The following is a 16,220-nucleotide window of genomic DNA, read 5'->3' on the forward strand; positions in this document are numbered from 1 at the left end:
ACCACCGTACCGATCAGATATTAGACAAATACCTGAACGCTGTTTGACAACGTGCTCTTTCAGGTGGTTCAAAAACAACGTCCACGTCTCTGTGCTTTCATTGGCACAAACAGCAAAAGCTAGAGGAAATATCTATCCATTAGCATCCACTGCCACGGCTATCAATAGCTTGATATCGTACTTTCCATAGACATGAGTTCTGTCTATGGATATTACGGGCCGACAATGCAAAAAACCGTCAATTGCTGGCTTAAACGCCCAGAACACGTAATTGAATATGTATTCTAGTGTTCCCGGACTCTGATCAAGCTTCCATTCAACAACTGTCCTGGGGTTAAAGTGATGTAGTGCGGCCATGTACTTTGGCAGAGATGCAAATGACTTATCCCAATTACCGTAGACAATTTCAAACGCTTGTTTGCGCCCGAGAAATGCCTTTCTTTTCGTAATGGTATGGCCATATTCCTGGTGGACTGATGTAATGCACTCTTTGATTGTATACCTTATGGACGCTTCGTGGTGCAGAATAAGTACAAGAGAAATCAAGTTAATATCCAAGTTGAAGTGATTCCCGTTAAATGTGTCCATTTCGCATGTGTGGGTAGGAATGTATTTACCCACTTTCCACATACCTGTCTTCTTCTTGGTCGCACGCAACATCCAATTACATGGCCAAAATCACCTGCGGCAAACAACCTTGTATACCATCGGACTTGACTCCCATACCTGCATCTCACGACACTCTTTTACGTTGTGCATTTTACAAGCCCTGCTTAAGCGCGCTTTATCAGGAAAAAGCATCCCCTTTGCAAGCACCGTTGGTCTAGACTCATCCCACATTGCTGTCCGAATTTCATCAAAATCCCTTGTGAGAGCTTTCACATCCGGCACGGTTGGCAAGTTATCAATGTAAGGAATGACGTCACTTTGGACTCGTACACTCTTCGTCTAGGGGGGTCTCTCTTCAAATCAGGTCCTTCCTCCTCATCCTGCTCATCACCATCCTCACGAAAAAAGGGTGTCTCGTCTCCGGATTCATCGGCATTGTTATCGCAATCACTGTTCTGTTCCTCACTCTGTGCATCTGCCAGATCCCGATATAATACGTCGTTTTCGGTCAACTGAGTGAGTACGGGTGGTTCAACTTGCTCGTTTTCACTGCACAACCAACAAAAATGTAAGCTACTGAATTAATAAATGCTTTCCATATGGCTATATCACTTCACTTACAAGTCGTAATATGATAAAATTCCATGATGGACGTTTTTAATTAGGTGATGACTACCGGATGAGCCACTTGTAAAATTCATATCTGCCCGGTACCCCCTATTAAAAATATATGAGCGTTAATACAAATTCAATACGCCAAAAATATACATAATTAACACAAATGAAAATTGAAGTTTACCACTCGCCTTGTAAATTATGAAAAACAGGGTATAAATTATTTTCTCGCTGCTCATTCGCCGGCGGTGATAAGTTTAAATCAAGGAAAACTCTTTCATCCGAAACCTGTCCGGCAAAAATTGCTTCAGAATAACCACACGATGACTGGGGGTTATCTCTACTACGCACAACTTCATTTTTGGAACGTCTTCGACCTTCACGTACATCTCCAACATTGTGATTAGAAGAAATTCCCGGCATTCGTCCGGAGTCCTCATAAAATCACTCAAAGTTTCATCATCGTCGATGTTAAACTCCGAGTAAAAAGCAACCCCTTGCGGAGTGACAGAATACGGATATCTTCCGGTTACTTTAAATATCACTGAATGTTTTCTCACACTCATTTTTTTGCATAACAACGATATCAATTTATCGTACTCTATTGTAAGTGGCAATTTAACATGACACTGAGCAGGTAAACTGTAGCCCACAGAGTTATTCTCCATCACAACCTCACCCCCCAAATATAATGAAACTCTTATTCTACGCTCTTCAGACATAATGAAAAAATGCTGGAGAATTTAAGAACAATAAACGTTTCAACAAGAGGTAAAAATTCTTTTGAATGAATTTTTATACAATCCTAACCTTTTTATATAGGAAATGGCTAGCCGGGAATTTTTTTATATATATATATATAGCGATATATATATATATATATATATAGCGCCCAAAAAGTTGGCACTATACGCTTTTGAATTATTGAAGTCAGGAATTATTGGTGGGGCCAAGAAAAAGAGCATAGCGCTATAGCGCCACAATACTTGGCGCTATACATTAACGGGACAGTTAACGTTAATGTATAGCGCTAAGTATTATACATAAAAATGTCACATTGTTTTCCCACTTATTTATGTATTTTGAGTCCAAAAGAACCACAATTGGGTTCCGGACTCATTCATCTACCTATACTCTGCATATTCCACTCAGAAAATGGAACGACAGAGAGGACAAGTACTATGTTGATTATCGAACCATTTGCCCAAACACCTCGTATGAAAGAAATGCTTGCACGACAACTCACTCACCTTTTCGTCATCTTTAAACTTACTTAAACACACACAACACTCCATTGTCGCCCCTCTGCCATCACAGCTTTTCTCAGCTTTACACCTATTCTTACACAAGGACTCGTACCTAGTAATTGACACTCTTCTTTCTCTTGAGCCACTGCTACTACTGCTTTCATTAGAAACTGATGTTTCTTCTTCTTGCGAATTGGATTGATCCCAAGTAGCACCCACCATTTGAAGCATTGATTTCAACATGTTCTTGATTAAGGCCGCTGATAACACTGTGTTCATTACCAATACCGGTAGCATTCCTTCAGCTGGACTTGGAAAACTCGAAAGCCCCATTTGTTATTTTACTGTTTCTGAATATGTGTAGCTGAAATCTTGGGTTTTTGTGAAGAGAGTTGAGAGGAAAAGGTGAGAGAAAGAACGGAGTCAATTCGCGCATACCAGATGTTTGATATTTGGCCAAATCAAGTTGTGAAAACCGGTACCAAATAAATATGGAATTGCGAGGTCCTAACCACGAATGGGTTTGACCTGGGGTTAAGATCTTAACCAAATATTAGGTCAGCAAGCTAGACACGTGGCTACACGTGTACGATTCCCGTGTGGGGGATAGTGATTTGATTAAGAATTGGCTTAAATTTTGGGCCCTCTAGGGGTGTAAGTTGGGTACTATTAGAAGGCCACGTTTACGTTTGTTTTTAGCAGCCAATAACACAGTGGCACATGTCATGGTTAAGGACCTTTCAATTGAGGCCTAGGATAGTGGAAAGTGGGACATTTGCATCTATATCCGCTTTTTGGTTACGTTTTAACTTGTGTCCGTCTTGCAAAATAAAATTACAAGCGTACTCACTTTTTCGCGTAATTTCAGCATATAGGGCTGAAGTAGCAAAGGCAATCACGTAAAATTTCAGCATTCTAGTAGACAGGCATGAAGTAGCAAAAATTGCTGAATCAAGTGTGCTGAAGTTTTTATTTGTAATTGCTGAACTTAAGCATAGTAGCTGAAGTTTTGTTCTCTATTTGCTGAAGTCTTTATTTGTAATTGCTGAACTTAAGCATAGTAGCTGAAGTTTTTTTTTTTGTCCTGGATTCATTAGTTTTGTCATTAAGCTTTTTCAAAAACTTCAACAGAAGATACTGAAGTTATTTAGTTCATTTATAAAACGGAAAAAGTCCAAAAATATCCTTGAACTATTCAAAATAGCTCAAAATATCCTTCGTTTGTTTTTTGTGCCAAAATATCCCTGTCGTCTATGTTTTGGCCCAAAAATGTCCCTAAACCGCTAGTTTTGCCATTGAAGCTGACATGGCAGTCCAACTGTGTTAGAATTGCTTACATGGTCGTCCACCTAAGCAATCCATATGTGAAAATTATTTTTTCGGAAATTTTATTTTTCCAAATTTTTTTAATAAAATATAAAATCGACATTTATTCTGAAAAAATAAAAAAATTCGAAAAAAATATTTATTTTGAATTTTTTAAATTAAAATACAAAATCAACACTTATTCCGAAAAAGTAAAAATTTTATGAAAAATTATTCTTGATTGGGTTTATGATTTGATTAAAAAAACTCCATTGTTCTCTTATGTGAATTTATGATTAATTTGTGAATTTCGGAGTTATGTTTTTGAATGCTTTTGAATCCAGTAATAGCGTAGTTATGTCTTGGAACATTATCCCTATATAATTTTAACCCCGTTCTTTAGCTCCCAAAAAAAAAATTAACACACAACATTTACAAGAAAAAAATTAAAACTTTATTTGTACAACATCAAAGACACTGGTTTCTTAATCCTAAACAAGTTGGGGTCGGTTATATGAATTCTCGATATCTATAATCATACATTCACAAAAGAGAACAATGGAGTTTTTTAATCAATTCATAAACCCGAATCAAGAATAATTTTTTCGTAAATTTTTTACTTTTTTTCGGAATAAGTGTTGATTTTGTATTTAATTACAAAATTCCGAAATAAATATTTTTTTTCAAAATTTTTTACTTTTTCCAGAATAAATGTTGATTTTGTATTTTATTAAAAAATTCTGGAAAAATAAAATTTTCGAAAAAATAATTTTCACATATGGATTGCTTAGGTGGACGACCATGGAAGCAATTCTAATCCAGTTGGACTGCCATGTCAGCTTCAATGGCAAAACTAACGGTTTAGGGGCATTTTTGGGCCAAAACATAGACGGCAGAGATATTTTTGGCACTAAAAATAAACGGAGGATATTTTTGGACCTTTTCCGTTTATAAAAACTTCAGCACTAAATAAGCTAAAGTTTTTTGTCCTGGATAAGCTTTTTCAAAAACTTCAGCAGAAGTTGCTGAAGTTATTTAGTTCATTTGAAAAAACTTCAGCACTAAAAGCTGAAGTTTTTTTTGTCCTGGATTTATTAGTTTTGTCATAAAACTTTTTCAAAAACTTCAGCAGAAGATACTGAAGTTATTTAGTTCATTTGTAAAATCTTTAGCACTATACAAGTTGAAGTTTTTGAAAAAGCTTTCTAACATACTAGATAATAATCAGATTGCCAACAGTATCTAAATCATAAATTTTGGAAACAATAAACGTGAAAAGAACATAATTATCATTGTCTACTAACTTATGTACGTGAAAATATTTACAAATTATTGTATACTAACTTACGTAATTATTTATAATTTATTTTTAAATAATCTAATAAACATATTTATGACAATCATCCAATAATCTGAAGTTTCATAGCAGCGAGAAGAAGAAGAAGAAGAAGAAGAAGAAGAAGAAGAAGAAGAAGAAGAAGAAGAAGAAGAAGAAGAAGAAGAAGAAGAAGAAGAAGAAGAAGAAGAAGGAGGAGGAGGAAGAGGAGGAGGAGAAAAGGGCTGAAATTGTTTAAAAAGTGGGTACAAATTAAAAAATTAAAAAATTAGTTATAGATTAAATGAAAGCGACCAAATAAGACGTCATGCCCAATTTTTACGTGAAAAGTTCTTCATCTGCAGGTGCAATTTGTCATCGGATTGTATTATCAATTGTTATTCTATTCACGTAAAGTTGTTTCATGTTTGTCTCAAACATATCTAGAAGGGGCAAGCAAAGGAAAGGACACATTATCTAGGATTCTAGCATTTCATATATTGTGACGATAGTTGGTTTATGCAGAATTTAACAATGAAAAACACATAAATTAAAATCTAAATGAAAAACATGAGAGTCAAAATTGGGTTGTTGACTTCTATCAAGCAAATCAGCATAAAAAGATTTAGAACTTAGAGTTGACGGATCCAAAGAAATTGTATCCTCTCACACATGCACAATGACGTATGCAGGATTCACGGTAAACAGTATCACATAACAATGAACAAATTCTTAAACATCATATTAAGAAAGAAAAAAAGTCTAAATCATATCAACAAAAAATGATCCAAGTATATTAATACAACTTTCTTCCTTTTCCTCCTTTTAGATGTATTTATAATAGTTTTAAAAATAAATAGTACTCCATATTTTATCATTTTAACACGTAATTAACTATTACAGACAGCTTCGATCCACGGGTAAACTGTAAATCGTGCATTTTGGTTGAATCGATCTCGCGACCTTCATTGGGTAAATTGACCCGCTAAACCAGTTGGACTGTGAAAGACTAATAAGTGTCAAGCAGTGTCATTTTATTTGTTATATAAGTTATTTACATATATTTCTAATGTCACATTTTCGACGAAGCGGTGTCACATGACACTGCTTCCCCTGCGATGCCTCCGCCCCTGCACATGCACATACGCATATAGAGCGAGAGATTTGTCAAAATAAGCGAAGAATCAAAAACCGTGACTGAGTAAGTGCTTAATATTCGAGGTTAAATTGCAATCTAGGAGATAATTTCTTAACCTAATGTAACTTGGTTATACTTAACCTTGTAACATGCGGAATTCCAAACAGTATAGAGGCAGAAAAGAAAGAAATGAAAAGAAGGTTAGGTAAAATACACAAAGAAAAACAAAGACTAGCGCGTGTGTACCAAAAGTCACACCTTTATGTCATGACCCGCTACATCATCATGCCACATAGGTGTCACTTGGCATATATTTTTACCATATGGAATAGTTACATAAGTTAGGGACAAAATCTTGGTGGAATATTATAGAACTATGGAGAATTTCCTTAGAAAAGTTCTTGATATTTATACATTTGTAGGAAGGTTCTAGAGAAATATAGGGGTTTCCTTAGGAAGACCCTAGAACCCTATAGAATTGTTAGGAAAGTCCTTAGAAGAATCTAGCTGTATAGAATATTCTAGAGAAGGGACTTAGTTGTAAATATGAAAGGACTTGTAGAATAATTATAATTTACATACTAGCCCCTAGGTGATTTAGTATAAATAGGGGGAATTCATTTGTAATTCATCAACCAAGCAGGACAATCAAGTTCTCCCTAGTACAGAAGCTTCCTTTGGCAATTCTCTTGTGTTCTAACATTTCTTAGCGATCTTGAGTGTAGTAAGGTTGACTTGGCATAGCAAGAACGTGAGCAGGGTGTGCAAGATCGTGACGAGTTGTCAAGTGCCGCACGTGTACTTAGTTTAAGACTAAGGACATGACAATGTGGTATCAGAGCAAAGGTTATGACTAAGGAATGTTAGAAAGAATATAAGAAATTGCTAGAAAGAAATTTTGTAGGGAATCATGGCCGGAATTACCAAGGGCTTGGTACTTGTAGAAGGGACCAACATGAAGGTCCCTAAGCGAAAGCAATATGGCGGTGCATGGGACGCACATGAGGTAGCAGACTGGCGGAAGCTAAGGGAGCTCCGACATAGGCCACAATTCGGGAGTATGTGCACGAGTTCACTACCTTTATGTTGCAGATCTCGTCATTGTCCGAGGAAGATTCCCTCTTCTACTTCATGGACGGGTTGCAAAATTGGGCAAAGCAATAGTTAAGAAGACATCAAATAGCCAATGTGAACGGGGCCATCGGAGTAGCCTAGTCACTTGTTGACTTCAAGATGGAGCCTGACAAGTCCAAAGAAGGCAACGCCGAGAGGGATGAGGGAGATCATGATGAGGACAACAGGAAATGCATAGCCGAGGTATACAAGGGTAATGGCAAGGGGCCATCCCATAACGGACAGGGGTCTAAGAGAAATGACAAGGGGCCAAAAAAATGGTTGGAGTACGTGCCTAAAGGAGGGTGTTACTTCTGTGAAGGATCACATGGGGCAAGTGAATGCTCAGAGTTGGGGAAGATTGCACCAATGATTGGGAACTTTGCTCAAGCACATAAGGGTGACATAGGAGAAACTGCATCGATGGCGAGCTACAAAGTGATGGTATGCTATCGGACTCAGATGATGCACCAGCAGTGGGGTTCAGGTTTTCCAGTAAGGTTGGACCACGGAGGGCAGCCAAATAGGGAGTGGAAGCATGGACTTGATGCTTGAGAAGCTGCTAGACTTGGTTGAGTCATGGGAAGATTCAGGCCAAGAGCAATGAGGGGCATCCGATGGGCGGAGGATGAAGGTCATCATTGCTAGCCGTCCAAAGTATAAACAGCGTAAGAAGAAAGGTAGCCAGTACCTTGTGAAATGGGAAGGAGAACTGCTTCATAGGGCATCATGGCTAATGGACAAAGATTTCCGACGATGCCAAGGCGATGTGCGCGCGTACGTGTCAATGCTTTGTGCCGAGGGCGGCACAAAATTGGGTTGGGGAAAGTGTCATGACCCGCCACATCATCATGCCACGTAGGTGCCACTTGGCATATAGTTTTGCCGTATGGAATGGTTACATAAGTTAGGGACAAGATCTTGGTGGAATATTCTAGAACTATGGAGAATTTCCTTAGAAAAGTTCTAGATATTTATGCATTTGTATGAAGGTTCTAGAGAAATATAGAGGTTTCCTTAAGAAGACCCTAGAACCCTATAGAATTGTTAAGAAAGTCCTTAGAAGAATCTAGCTGTATAGAATATTCTAGAGAAGGGACTTAGTTGTAAATATGAAAGGACTTGTAGAACAATTATAATTTACAAACTAGCCCCTAGGTGATTAGTATAAATAGGGGGCATTCATTTGTAATTCATCAACCAAGCAAGACAATCAAGTTCTCTCTAGTATAAAAGCTTCCTTTGGCAATTCTCTTGTGTTCTAACATTCCTTAGCGGTCTTGAGTGTAGTAAGGCTGACTTGGCATAGCAAGAACGTGAGCAGGGTGTGCAAGTTCGTGAGCGAGTTGTCAAGTGTCGCACATGTACTTAGTTTAAGACTAAGAACGTGACATTTAGCCCTTAATTTTGGGAGAATGATTAAAAGGAACATGACACCAAATGCTGGAAAGACGGAGAACAAAGATTGTGAAGGTGCATGCACCTCCTCATTATCACTGCTCTATATATCTTAAGAAAGAAAGCTTGCAGGGGAGGATCTATGTAGAGGGAAGGGGGTGGTACGCCACCCGGTCGCTCCGGTCGAATTTCATATTTGTATTGGCATTATACTAATATTTCATGTTAAAAAGCCATATAATTAAAGCGTGGCACCTTGAGTACCAAAGATAAGATAGTTGCCACGGTCCAACTGCTTCCTGCCAGCCCAAAGGCCCAGGATCGACTCTCCTCTCACTCGTTTCTTAACAAGCCTTACCTTTTCCTTGTTCCCTCTTTTCCATATTTTTCTTTACTTCTCTCTCTTAATTTTTTAATTTCTTATTTTCATCTTTGTATTCTCTCTGTACAGTTCTATTTTTATTAGTTATTTAAATTATAAAAGTATATTTATTTCTGTTTTCCTTTTCTAAATCTCAAATTTTAAAATTTCAATATGCTTTTAATCATTTTTCTTTTGATCTAGTTAATGTTAGTTTTTCCTTGAAGGACCAAAATTTTTTAGTTTGGTTATCACGTGTGTATTTATGCACCAAAAAATCTTATAAAGTGAACCGAACCGAACCGAGCTAATTCAAAATTGAGCGAACTAGCCAAATGTACACCTTAATCCGACCTCCTTGACTAGATGTAAGTTTACATTAAAGACAGTGATACCCGTAACCATCAAGTCCTGGATCCGCCTCTGCGTCGAAGTACAGCTGCAATGTTTGTCTGAAATCTCAGCTTCAACGTGCGTGCTCTTCTTTAATCTCCTCAAGTGTTCTGGGCATGTTTTGTATTATCCCCACCAACCCATCAAAAAAATAATTATCAAGTTCGAAGCTGATTCCTTTGTGGCAATGACTGCGAACTCAATATAAACAAATTTTTTTTTTTTAAAAAGTTAGGAATTATATGTTTATAAGTTCAAACACTCTCTCTATATCTATAACAAGGATTTATATAACTGAACCTATCTAATTTGCAAAATGAGGATTCGTATAACTAAACCTGTCTAATTTTAAATCGACGCATCGATTGTTTCAAGTCAAAGGTACTGATATTAAAGCTATACATCAGCGTGGCTATCTGCTTTAAATGCATTTTCTGGTAAAAGAAACTTTTCTTTTCAAAGAAAACAGCATGAATGAAAGGTACTCCCTCCGGTTCACAATAACTGACCAATTTACTTTTTTTATTTTGGTCAAAAATAAGTGTCCATTTATATAATCAAGAAAAAGTTCAATTTGTTTTTTCAAAATTACCCTTATGTACGTATTCTTAAAAAGTCATTTACTCCTCACATTGAGAAGAAAAGTAAGTGCTACTATAACTATAGTGCAACATTTAATGAAGAGTACACTAACTATTGTCGTCTAGAACTTAGTATTTCCTTTATTGTCGTCTAGAACTTAGTATTTCCTTAATGGGTGTGCCCAAAGCAAATTGGCCACTTATTGTGGACCAGAGAGAGTAGAAGTTAAGGATTTCTCTGTTTTATACCTCATCCATTTGGATGGAGACTAGAAATTACTGACCACATAAAAGGGAGCGTTCACTTTAGCCCCATTTTCTTCGCCTTTCTCATCTTTAATATGCTTGTGGAGAAGTGTTGAAACCAAACTGGTTTTAATATTAGCCCTATCAAAATTACTGACTTATGGTAATATCACCAATGTTTTTCAAACTTATTTATTATAAGTAAATCGCAATTATGCACGACTCTATTGAAGAAGCTCTATATATGCTTTACTTTAAAATTTTAATGTATCTTAACAACTATGACTATCAACTTTACAAGATGGAACCTATCATTATCATCCTAGGCAAAATTGCCAATACTGTGTATACTGTCAACTTGACCATATTAACTCAATGAGATGTGAGATTGGAAGGATCAATTCCTTTCGACTTGAAATAGGCTTTCTCTGCATTTGCTACCCTTGATTGAAACATTGTCCATTCCTTTCTACATCTCTCCCTCACCTGCCACAACAACACACAAGTTCAATTAATAACATAGCAATCCACTTGCTTCAAGTTTTAAAGTGGAAAAGGATGAAACACAAGTAGCTCAACAGACATATTTCAAAGAAAAAGTCAACTGTCAATAGATGCTACCCCCCCCCCCCAACCCCCTCCCCGACCCTTTCTGTCGAAAACTTTCTTTTCTGGGAAAGGAATTTGTTGGAGGTGGTCTTTTTTTTTTGGGGTGGTATGTGTGGGGGACGGGGGGGGGGGGGGAGCGGCTAACTCAGGCTACTTATATAGCAAATGTAACATAGAATTACTTACCCCTTGCCATGGAGCCTTGCCATCTTTTGACTGTCCCTGTATAGAATGAACGAGGAGAGGAAAAAAGTGGTCACTTTGGTGTAAAGGCCAATAATTATGCTCGATGCATAAACAAGTCTACTTCCTTTGGCATAACTTACATGGCTATAGATTTTATCATGCTTTTCAATATGTTTCAATAGGATTGGCTCCACTTTTACCAACTAGCAGATTACATGTCAAACTATGGATAAGTAGATGGCAATATTCACTTCATCTAGTTACCTGATTTCCAAGGGAAGGGACACCATGATGAACAATCCATTGAGCATCTACAACTCCAATTTTCTCATGAGCAGGCTTCAAAACAGAATGTATATATGCTTAGTGCCTTGAATACTTTGGTACTAACAGACAAATGCATGTGAAGAAAGTAGCTGAGAAGACTGAATTCGTAGGATGAGCTGAATTTACCTCAACGCATCTACGAAGTGCAAAGTCAAGTCCCCAACCGTGGACCAAGTCATTCTACAAGTCATAAAACAACACAGTCAATCTCAAACAAAGCACAAAGTCAAGACCTTCTCCATGTTTAACATGCAAGGTAGATACCTGAATCATATGCCATACACAACGCCATGCATCTCGGGAGAAGACAGGAGCCATGATCTCTACAAATCTGAAAACAGAGAAGATTACATGGTAAGGACAACTTAAGAACTGAAACAAGATAAAATTATTGAAAAGAAAAAAAGGAGCTGAACAAAATAGCAAACAGGAGAACTATTCGTACGCTGCACATGGAGGCAAAAGGGGGCTTGAGCACCAGCCTGGTTTCTCTTCTGTTATCCTGATCAGATAAATCAAGAAAATAAAAAGAATAAGCAGAGAGAAATCTAAATACCAATTATAAAACAGTTAAAAAGACAAGAGTGAAACAAGACTCGGTAGATAAATAATATCATGGTTCTTACGTGTGAACTTCATGATCACCTCTTCTCTTTGTCATTTGCCATGTTGTTCCTTTCCTGGGATCCAAACCTGGCTGTGAAATTTCCAAACCATGCTTCTTGACAAGTCTAATGTACCTGGGGTTGGACCAAAGAATTTAGAGAAACTAAGATATTGGGTCAAATCAGCTGTTAAACACAGGGAATTACAAAATACTTACTCCTTGGCATCAAAATGCTCAACTCCTAGGTCTTCATCCCAAATAAAAATATAGTCATATGGGGCGACAATGTCTGGATGCAGAAACCTTTTTGCATACCACCTTATAAAGAGGTAAACTTCTTGTCACTAACATGGTTTAAAGTTGATCATAGTTCCAGTCCAGAATTACTTTATCATATTACTTACCATTTTGTTTGTTTCTGAACACTCACGTGGATGGCTCGTTTTGACCATTCAAATTCATCCCATTCAGTCGTCTTACCATCATAGTGAAAAAGAAGAATTGTAAATTCGTCTGAGAACTGTACAGGAAATATTGTTAGGATGTGTAAGGAATTGAATAGAGGAGCCTACAAAAGGAAACAGATTGATGTACCTTCTTTACAGCAGCATCAATGTTATGCTTCTGATTAAGACCAACAGTAAACGTTACCAGATATTTTGGCTTGCTGGGTAGGTCCTGCAGATAAAATACAATAATAAGATGCCTCTCCCCAATTTTTATTTTGGATTTGTCAGTACAATGTCTTCATTCTTTAGGTTTGCAAATCACAACTGCCTTGATCTGGATTAGTGGGAGCAAATAAATCAAATTTTGTGACATAGTTTGTTAAGGAAAAGAGTCAAAAAATTTCTAGATCAAAGTCAACCCAGGACGGAGATGGGTGACTAATTTGGACAAAGTTTGATCCTAAAAGTAACAGGCAAAAAGCTACAAGTGCTGCATATAATTTTATTTTACCTTATAAGAGAATATTATGCTTCTAGCTCATGCAACAAGTAACAATTGTGATATGCAAGTTCAATGTTACACTTACCTCACTGGGTTTCCCCCACAATCTCCGGGGATAGAAGTCGGACTCAGAATTAACAATCCCTGGAGGTAATCTTTCTGCCCCTCTTGGGTTTGATTGGACCCAAATCTGATAAGAATAAGGATGGCTATCAGATGGTAAATGTTCTTTTATTTTAAGATATTTGCTTGCATAATCTCAAACATCAAACACAGTCACACATGAAGCAAAGAAGATAAAGATGAAGAAGGTTGATTGAACAGCACTTGAAAGAAGCAGAAAAATGTGCAAGACAAAGCACGAATAACGTTTAACAGGTAGTAGTTAAAAGGGGATAAGACTTGTTAAATCCAGAACAATCAAGAAACGAGGACATGCTAAAAGATTCCTGTCAGAGGTAATTCTGCCACTGCCATTGAAAGAAAGTATTGACTGAAACATACAAAATGCTTGAACTTGAGGACTAAAGAAGACATTTTTTCAATCATCTAACCTCGACTGATTTTCTGCAACTATTAATGTTAACTGAAGCAAACATATGTCTGCTGATTACATAAAAATTATGCAAAAACATCTACTGGAAATCCAATTTCATTTTACATTGAAAAACGAAAAGGTGTGGGAGATTGATCTGAGTTGGTATCAGTAGCTAACTTGCAATGTAGGACAGCCTAGAACTTTAGAATTTTTCTGATAATCGATAGAATTTGGAATGTTTAGCTTCAGAAATAGTGTTGATGACCATATATTCAGCTCAAGCAGGGATCAAGGGGAAGTGTTTTTCACTCAATCTGCATACAAATTCTTGATAAAGAAAATTAGCAAGAATAAGTTCCTTTAGTATTCTTAGAAAGATGCGTATTACATAAGGATAGGTGTTTGCACACGTGTCTTCACATTAAATCATTTTTCTTCTTGCAATATTTCATACTTGAAAACATGATAAGTTAATATCTTGACCTATAAAATTTCACACTCTATAAAATTGTCACTTCTGGCAGAACTGCAAGAAAGAAGGCATACGAGAACAAATATTTTAAGCAATTGCAGCAAAATAATACTAGTTCATACTGGTGGCCAAAGCCCTAAATTTTGACCCTAAAATCATTTTCGTGGTAGCAAGGATGTACCTGCAATTGACCTGTCGCATTCTGATTGCTAATGTCCATAGTATTAGATGATGAATCTGCATGCTTTTGGGCTGAAACAATATTATTTCTGTCTCTAGCAATTGGGAAGTTGCTTACAATACTGGCTGTTATATTTAGCTGAAAAATCGGAACCAAAAGAAGTATCTTATATACAAATGAAATTACAGCACTGCACGAAATTGATCATTATATGATTGTATGAACAAGGAGGGCATTATCGATCTATACCTTGGTTAATGAGCTAGTAGGAAATGAAATTCCTATGAATAAGCCAAAAATGATTCCACAACATATGGAGACACTAAGCCTCATAGTTTCAGCTGACATTAAGGAATTGGAGCTGCAGAACGTACTTCAAGAGTTAGAGAAACTATTATGAAATAGACAACATCAAACACTTGGTATGATCACAAGTAAAGATCCAATATCACGAACCCGCGTCCCAGATTCCTCATGTTAAATACAGTATCTGAATGGATAAGTACAACCAAACTAGTCAAATAAGCTTTACTGCATCCCAAGTAAGTTTATTAGCTACCACCTTTCAGTCGAACGAATATAGCAATGGGTCGGAGAACCTGAAATATCGAAAGGAAAGTAAGATCCTTCTGCAATTAAAAAGTTAAGATGCACCCACACAAACAAACAAAAATGTTAAGGTGAACAAGCTAATGAACCTCTCTTGTTTAGCTTCAAATTAGAAATTAACTACCTTGACTCAAGCTCTTAGCATCTCATCCTCCTTCTCAACACACAAACTCAAACGGCAAAAGTATCTTAACCAATATAGAACTGCAAAATATTTCCTCCTACACTAGATTGCCTCCAATGAATTTGAATCCCATCAAAGACCAACCATGATACACACTTCTGCAAACTCAATTGGTCATGTGCCTAGCTTTTGACTATATCAACTTGAACACAACCAATAGATCAAGCACTAAGCTAATTAAAAAAAAAACAATAGATCAAGCGCTAAGCTAATTTCAATTCCTCAATTCTGTGTCCCCAAAAACAAGCCACTATGAGTCTAATTTTACTCGTCCCTCACCTTCAATCTATTCTACAAATTCACCTATCTATCAATACGAAATAACTATACTTCCTTAAAATTCAAATATTCTCCTCTGCACAAGTTAGGTCCAAAAACAGACAAACAAATTTAATTATCATAAGCAACTTCCCATCAACACAAGACACAAAAGCACAAAGCTAAGAAATAAAAAATTAACTCTTGCCAGCAAAACCAAATGTAACCATAAAGACACAAAAGCACAAAGATTACACCTTTTTAACATATAAATGCAAAAGGCAGTGTGTTTCAGAAAGTACCTGTAATGATAAGCAAAACCCAGAAAAATCTTGAACAGAAACAAGAAATGGAAGCCTAAGAATCACAGAACAAGAGTGATTTTCAGGGGAAAAAGAACTTGGGTTTAGCTACTATAATACCTGTTAGCTAATGTTAACCTTCTGGGTACCTATAAATATGTAAAAAGAACCAAACAGAAGCAAGAAAGAGCTGTCAAAGGGAGAAGAAAATTCGTGATGTGCTAAGCAAAAAACTTGTGTTAATGACACAGAGAAAGAGAGGGGAAAAGTAGAAGCACAAAAGAGGTAGAATTGCTTTTCTTTACTCCTTTTTCCTATATAAAAGTCTGTTTAAGGTTTGGATTATTAGTAATTTACAAATATGGTTAAAGTCGAAGATTGATAAGGGAATAAATTTATAGATTTTTTTAAAGCGTAACTGTTTAATTAGTGTATTAAACTAGGGACTTTTTTTCCCATATTAAATTAGGGACTTAAAAAAGTAATTTTCAGGTAATGATGTGTCTGGTTTTTATTTGGCTTTGCTATTGTCGGTCTTTTGAGTTTTGATTCGCTGACGTGGATGAACAAAAAGGTACTTCCTATTGGCTGGTTATTTGTTTATTTATGTTGGACAAATATTTTTCTTTTTCTTTTTCAAGGTGACAGGAATGTTGATACGTGCAAAAAGGAATA

The 16,220-nt window shown here is 36.6% G+C and overlaps 2 protein-coding genes across 2 annotated transcripts; both read right to left on the reverse strand.

Annotated features, from left to right (window-relative positions):
- Window positions 1-2,344: 2,344 nt before the first annotated feature.
- Window positions 2,345-2,804, reverse strand: LOC107803324 (putative E3 ubiquitin-protein ligase XERICO). The gene is made up of 2 exons (XM_016627016.1): window positions 2,475-2,804; window positions 2,345-2,359 (listed from the first exon to the last, which is right to left on the reverse strand). The coding sequence occupies exons 1-2, from the start codon at window positions 2,802-2,804 to the stop codon at window positions 2,345-2,347; spliced, it is 345 nt and encodes a 114-aa protein (XP_016482502.1).
- Window positions 2,805-10,548: 7,744 nt separating this feature from the next.
- On the reverse strand, window positions 10,549-15,913 carry LOC107803326 (uncharacterized). The gene is made up of 15 exons (XM_075241028.1): window positions 15,546-15,913; window positions 14,649-14,791; window positions 14,442-14,553; window positions 14,193-14,330; window positions 13,087-13,191; window positions 12,645-12,728; window positions 12,455-12,570; window positions 12,267-12,368; window positions 12,070-12,183; window positions 11,889-11,945; window positions 11,708-11,774; window positions 11,570-11,623; window positions 11,381-11,455; window positions 11,117-11,152; window positions 10,549-10,807 (listed from the first exon to the last, which is right to left on the reverse strand). Exons 2-15 carry the CDS (start codon window positions 14,666-14,668, stop codon window positions 10,694-10,696), a joined length of 1,194 nt encoding a protein of 397 aa, XP_075097129.1. The 5' UTR covers window positions 14,669-14,791; window positions 15,546-15,913; the 3' UTR covers window positions 10,549-10,693.
- Between the last annotated feature and the right edge of the window lie 307 nt (window positions 15,914-16,220).

The sequence above is a fragment of the Nicotiana tabacum genome, chromosome 20 (assembly GCF_000715075.1).
Source record: "Nicotiana tabacum cultivar K326 chromosome 20, ASM71507v2, whole genome shotgun sequence".
Taxonomy (NCBI): Eukaryota; Viridiplantae; Streptophyta; class Magnoliopsida; order Solanales; family Solanaceae; genus Nicotiana; species Nicotiana tabacum.

Bases quoted from the DNA above. Each gene is read 5' to 3' on its own strand.
- LOC107803324 (XM_016627016.1), bottom strand. From the start codon at position 2,804: ATGGGGCTTTCGAGTTTTCCAAGTCCAGCTGAAGGAATGCTACCGGTA.
- LOC107803326 (XM_075241028.1), bottom strand. From the start codon at position 14,668: ATGAGGAATCTGGGACGCGG. The intron at 13,192-14,192 runs GTACATCCTTGC...TATTCTTATCAG, and splicing joins ATGCGACAGGTCAATTGCAG to ATTTGGGTCCAATCAAACCC. The intron at 12,571-12,644 runs GTACATCAATCT...TTTCCTGTACAG, and splicing joins TTGATGCTGCTGTAAAGAAG to TTCTCAGACGAATTTACAAT.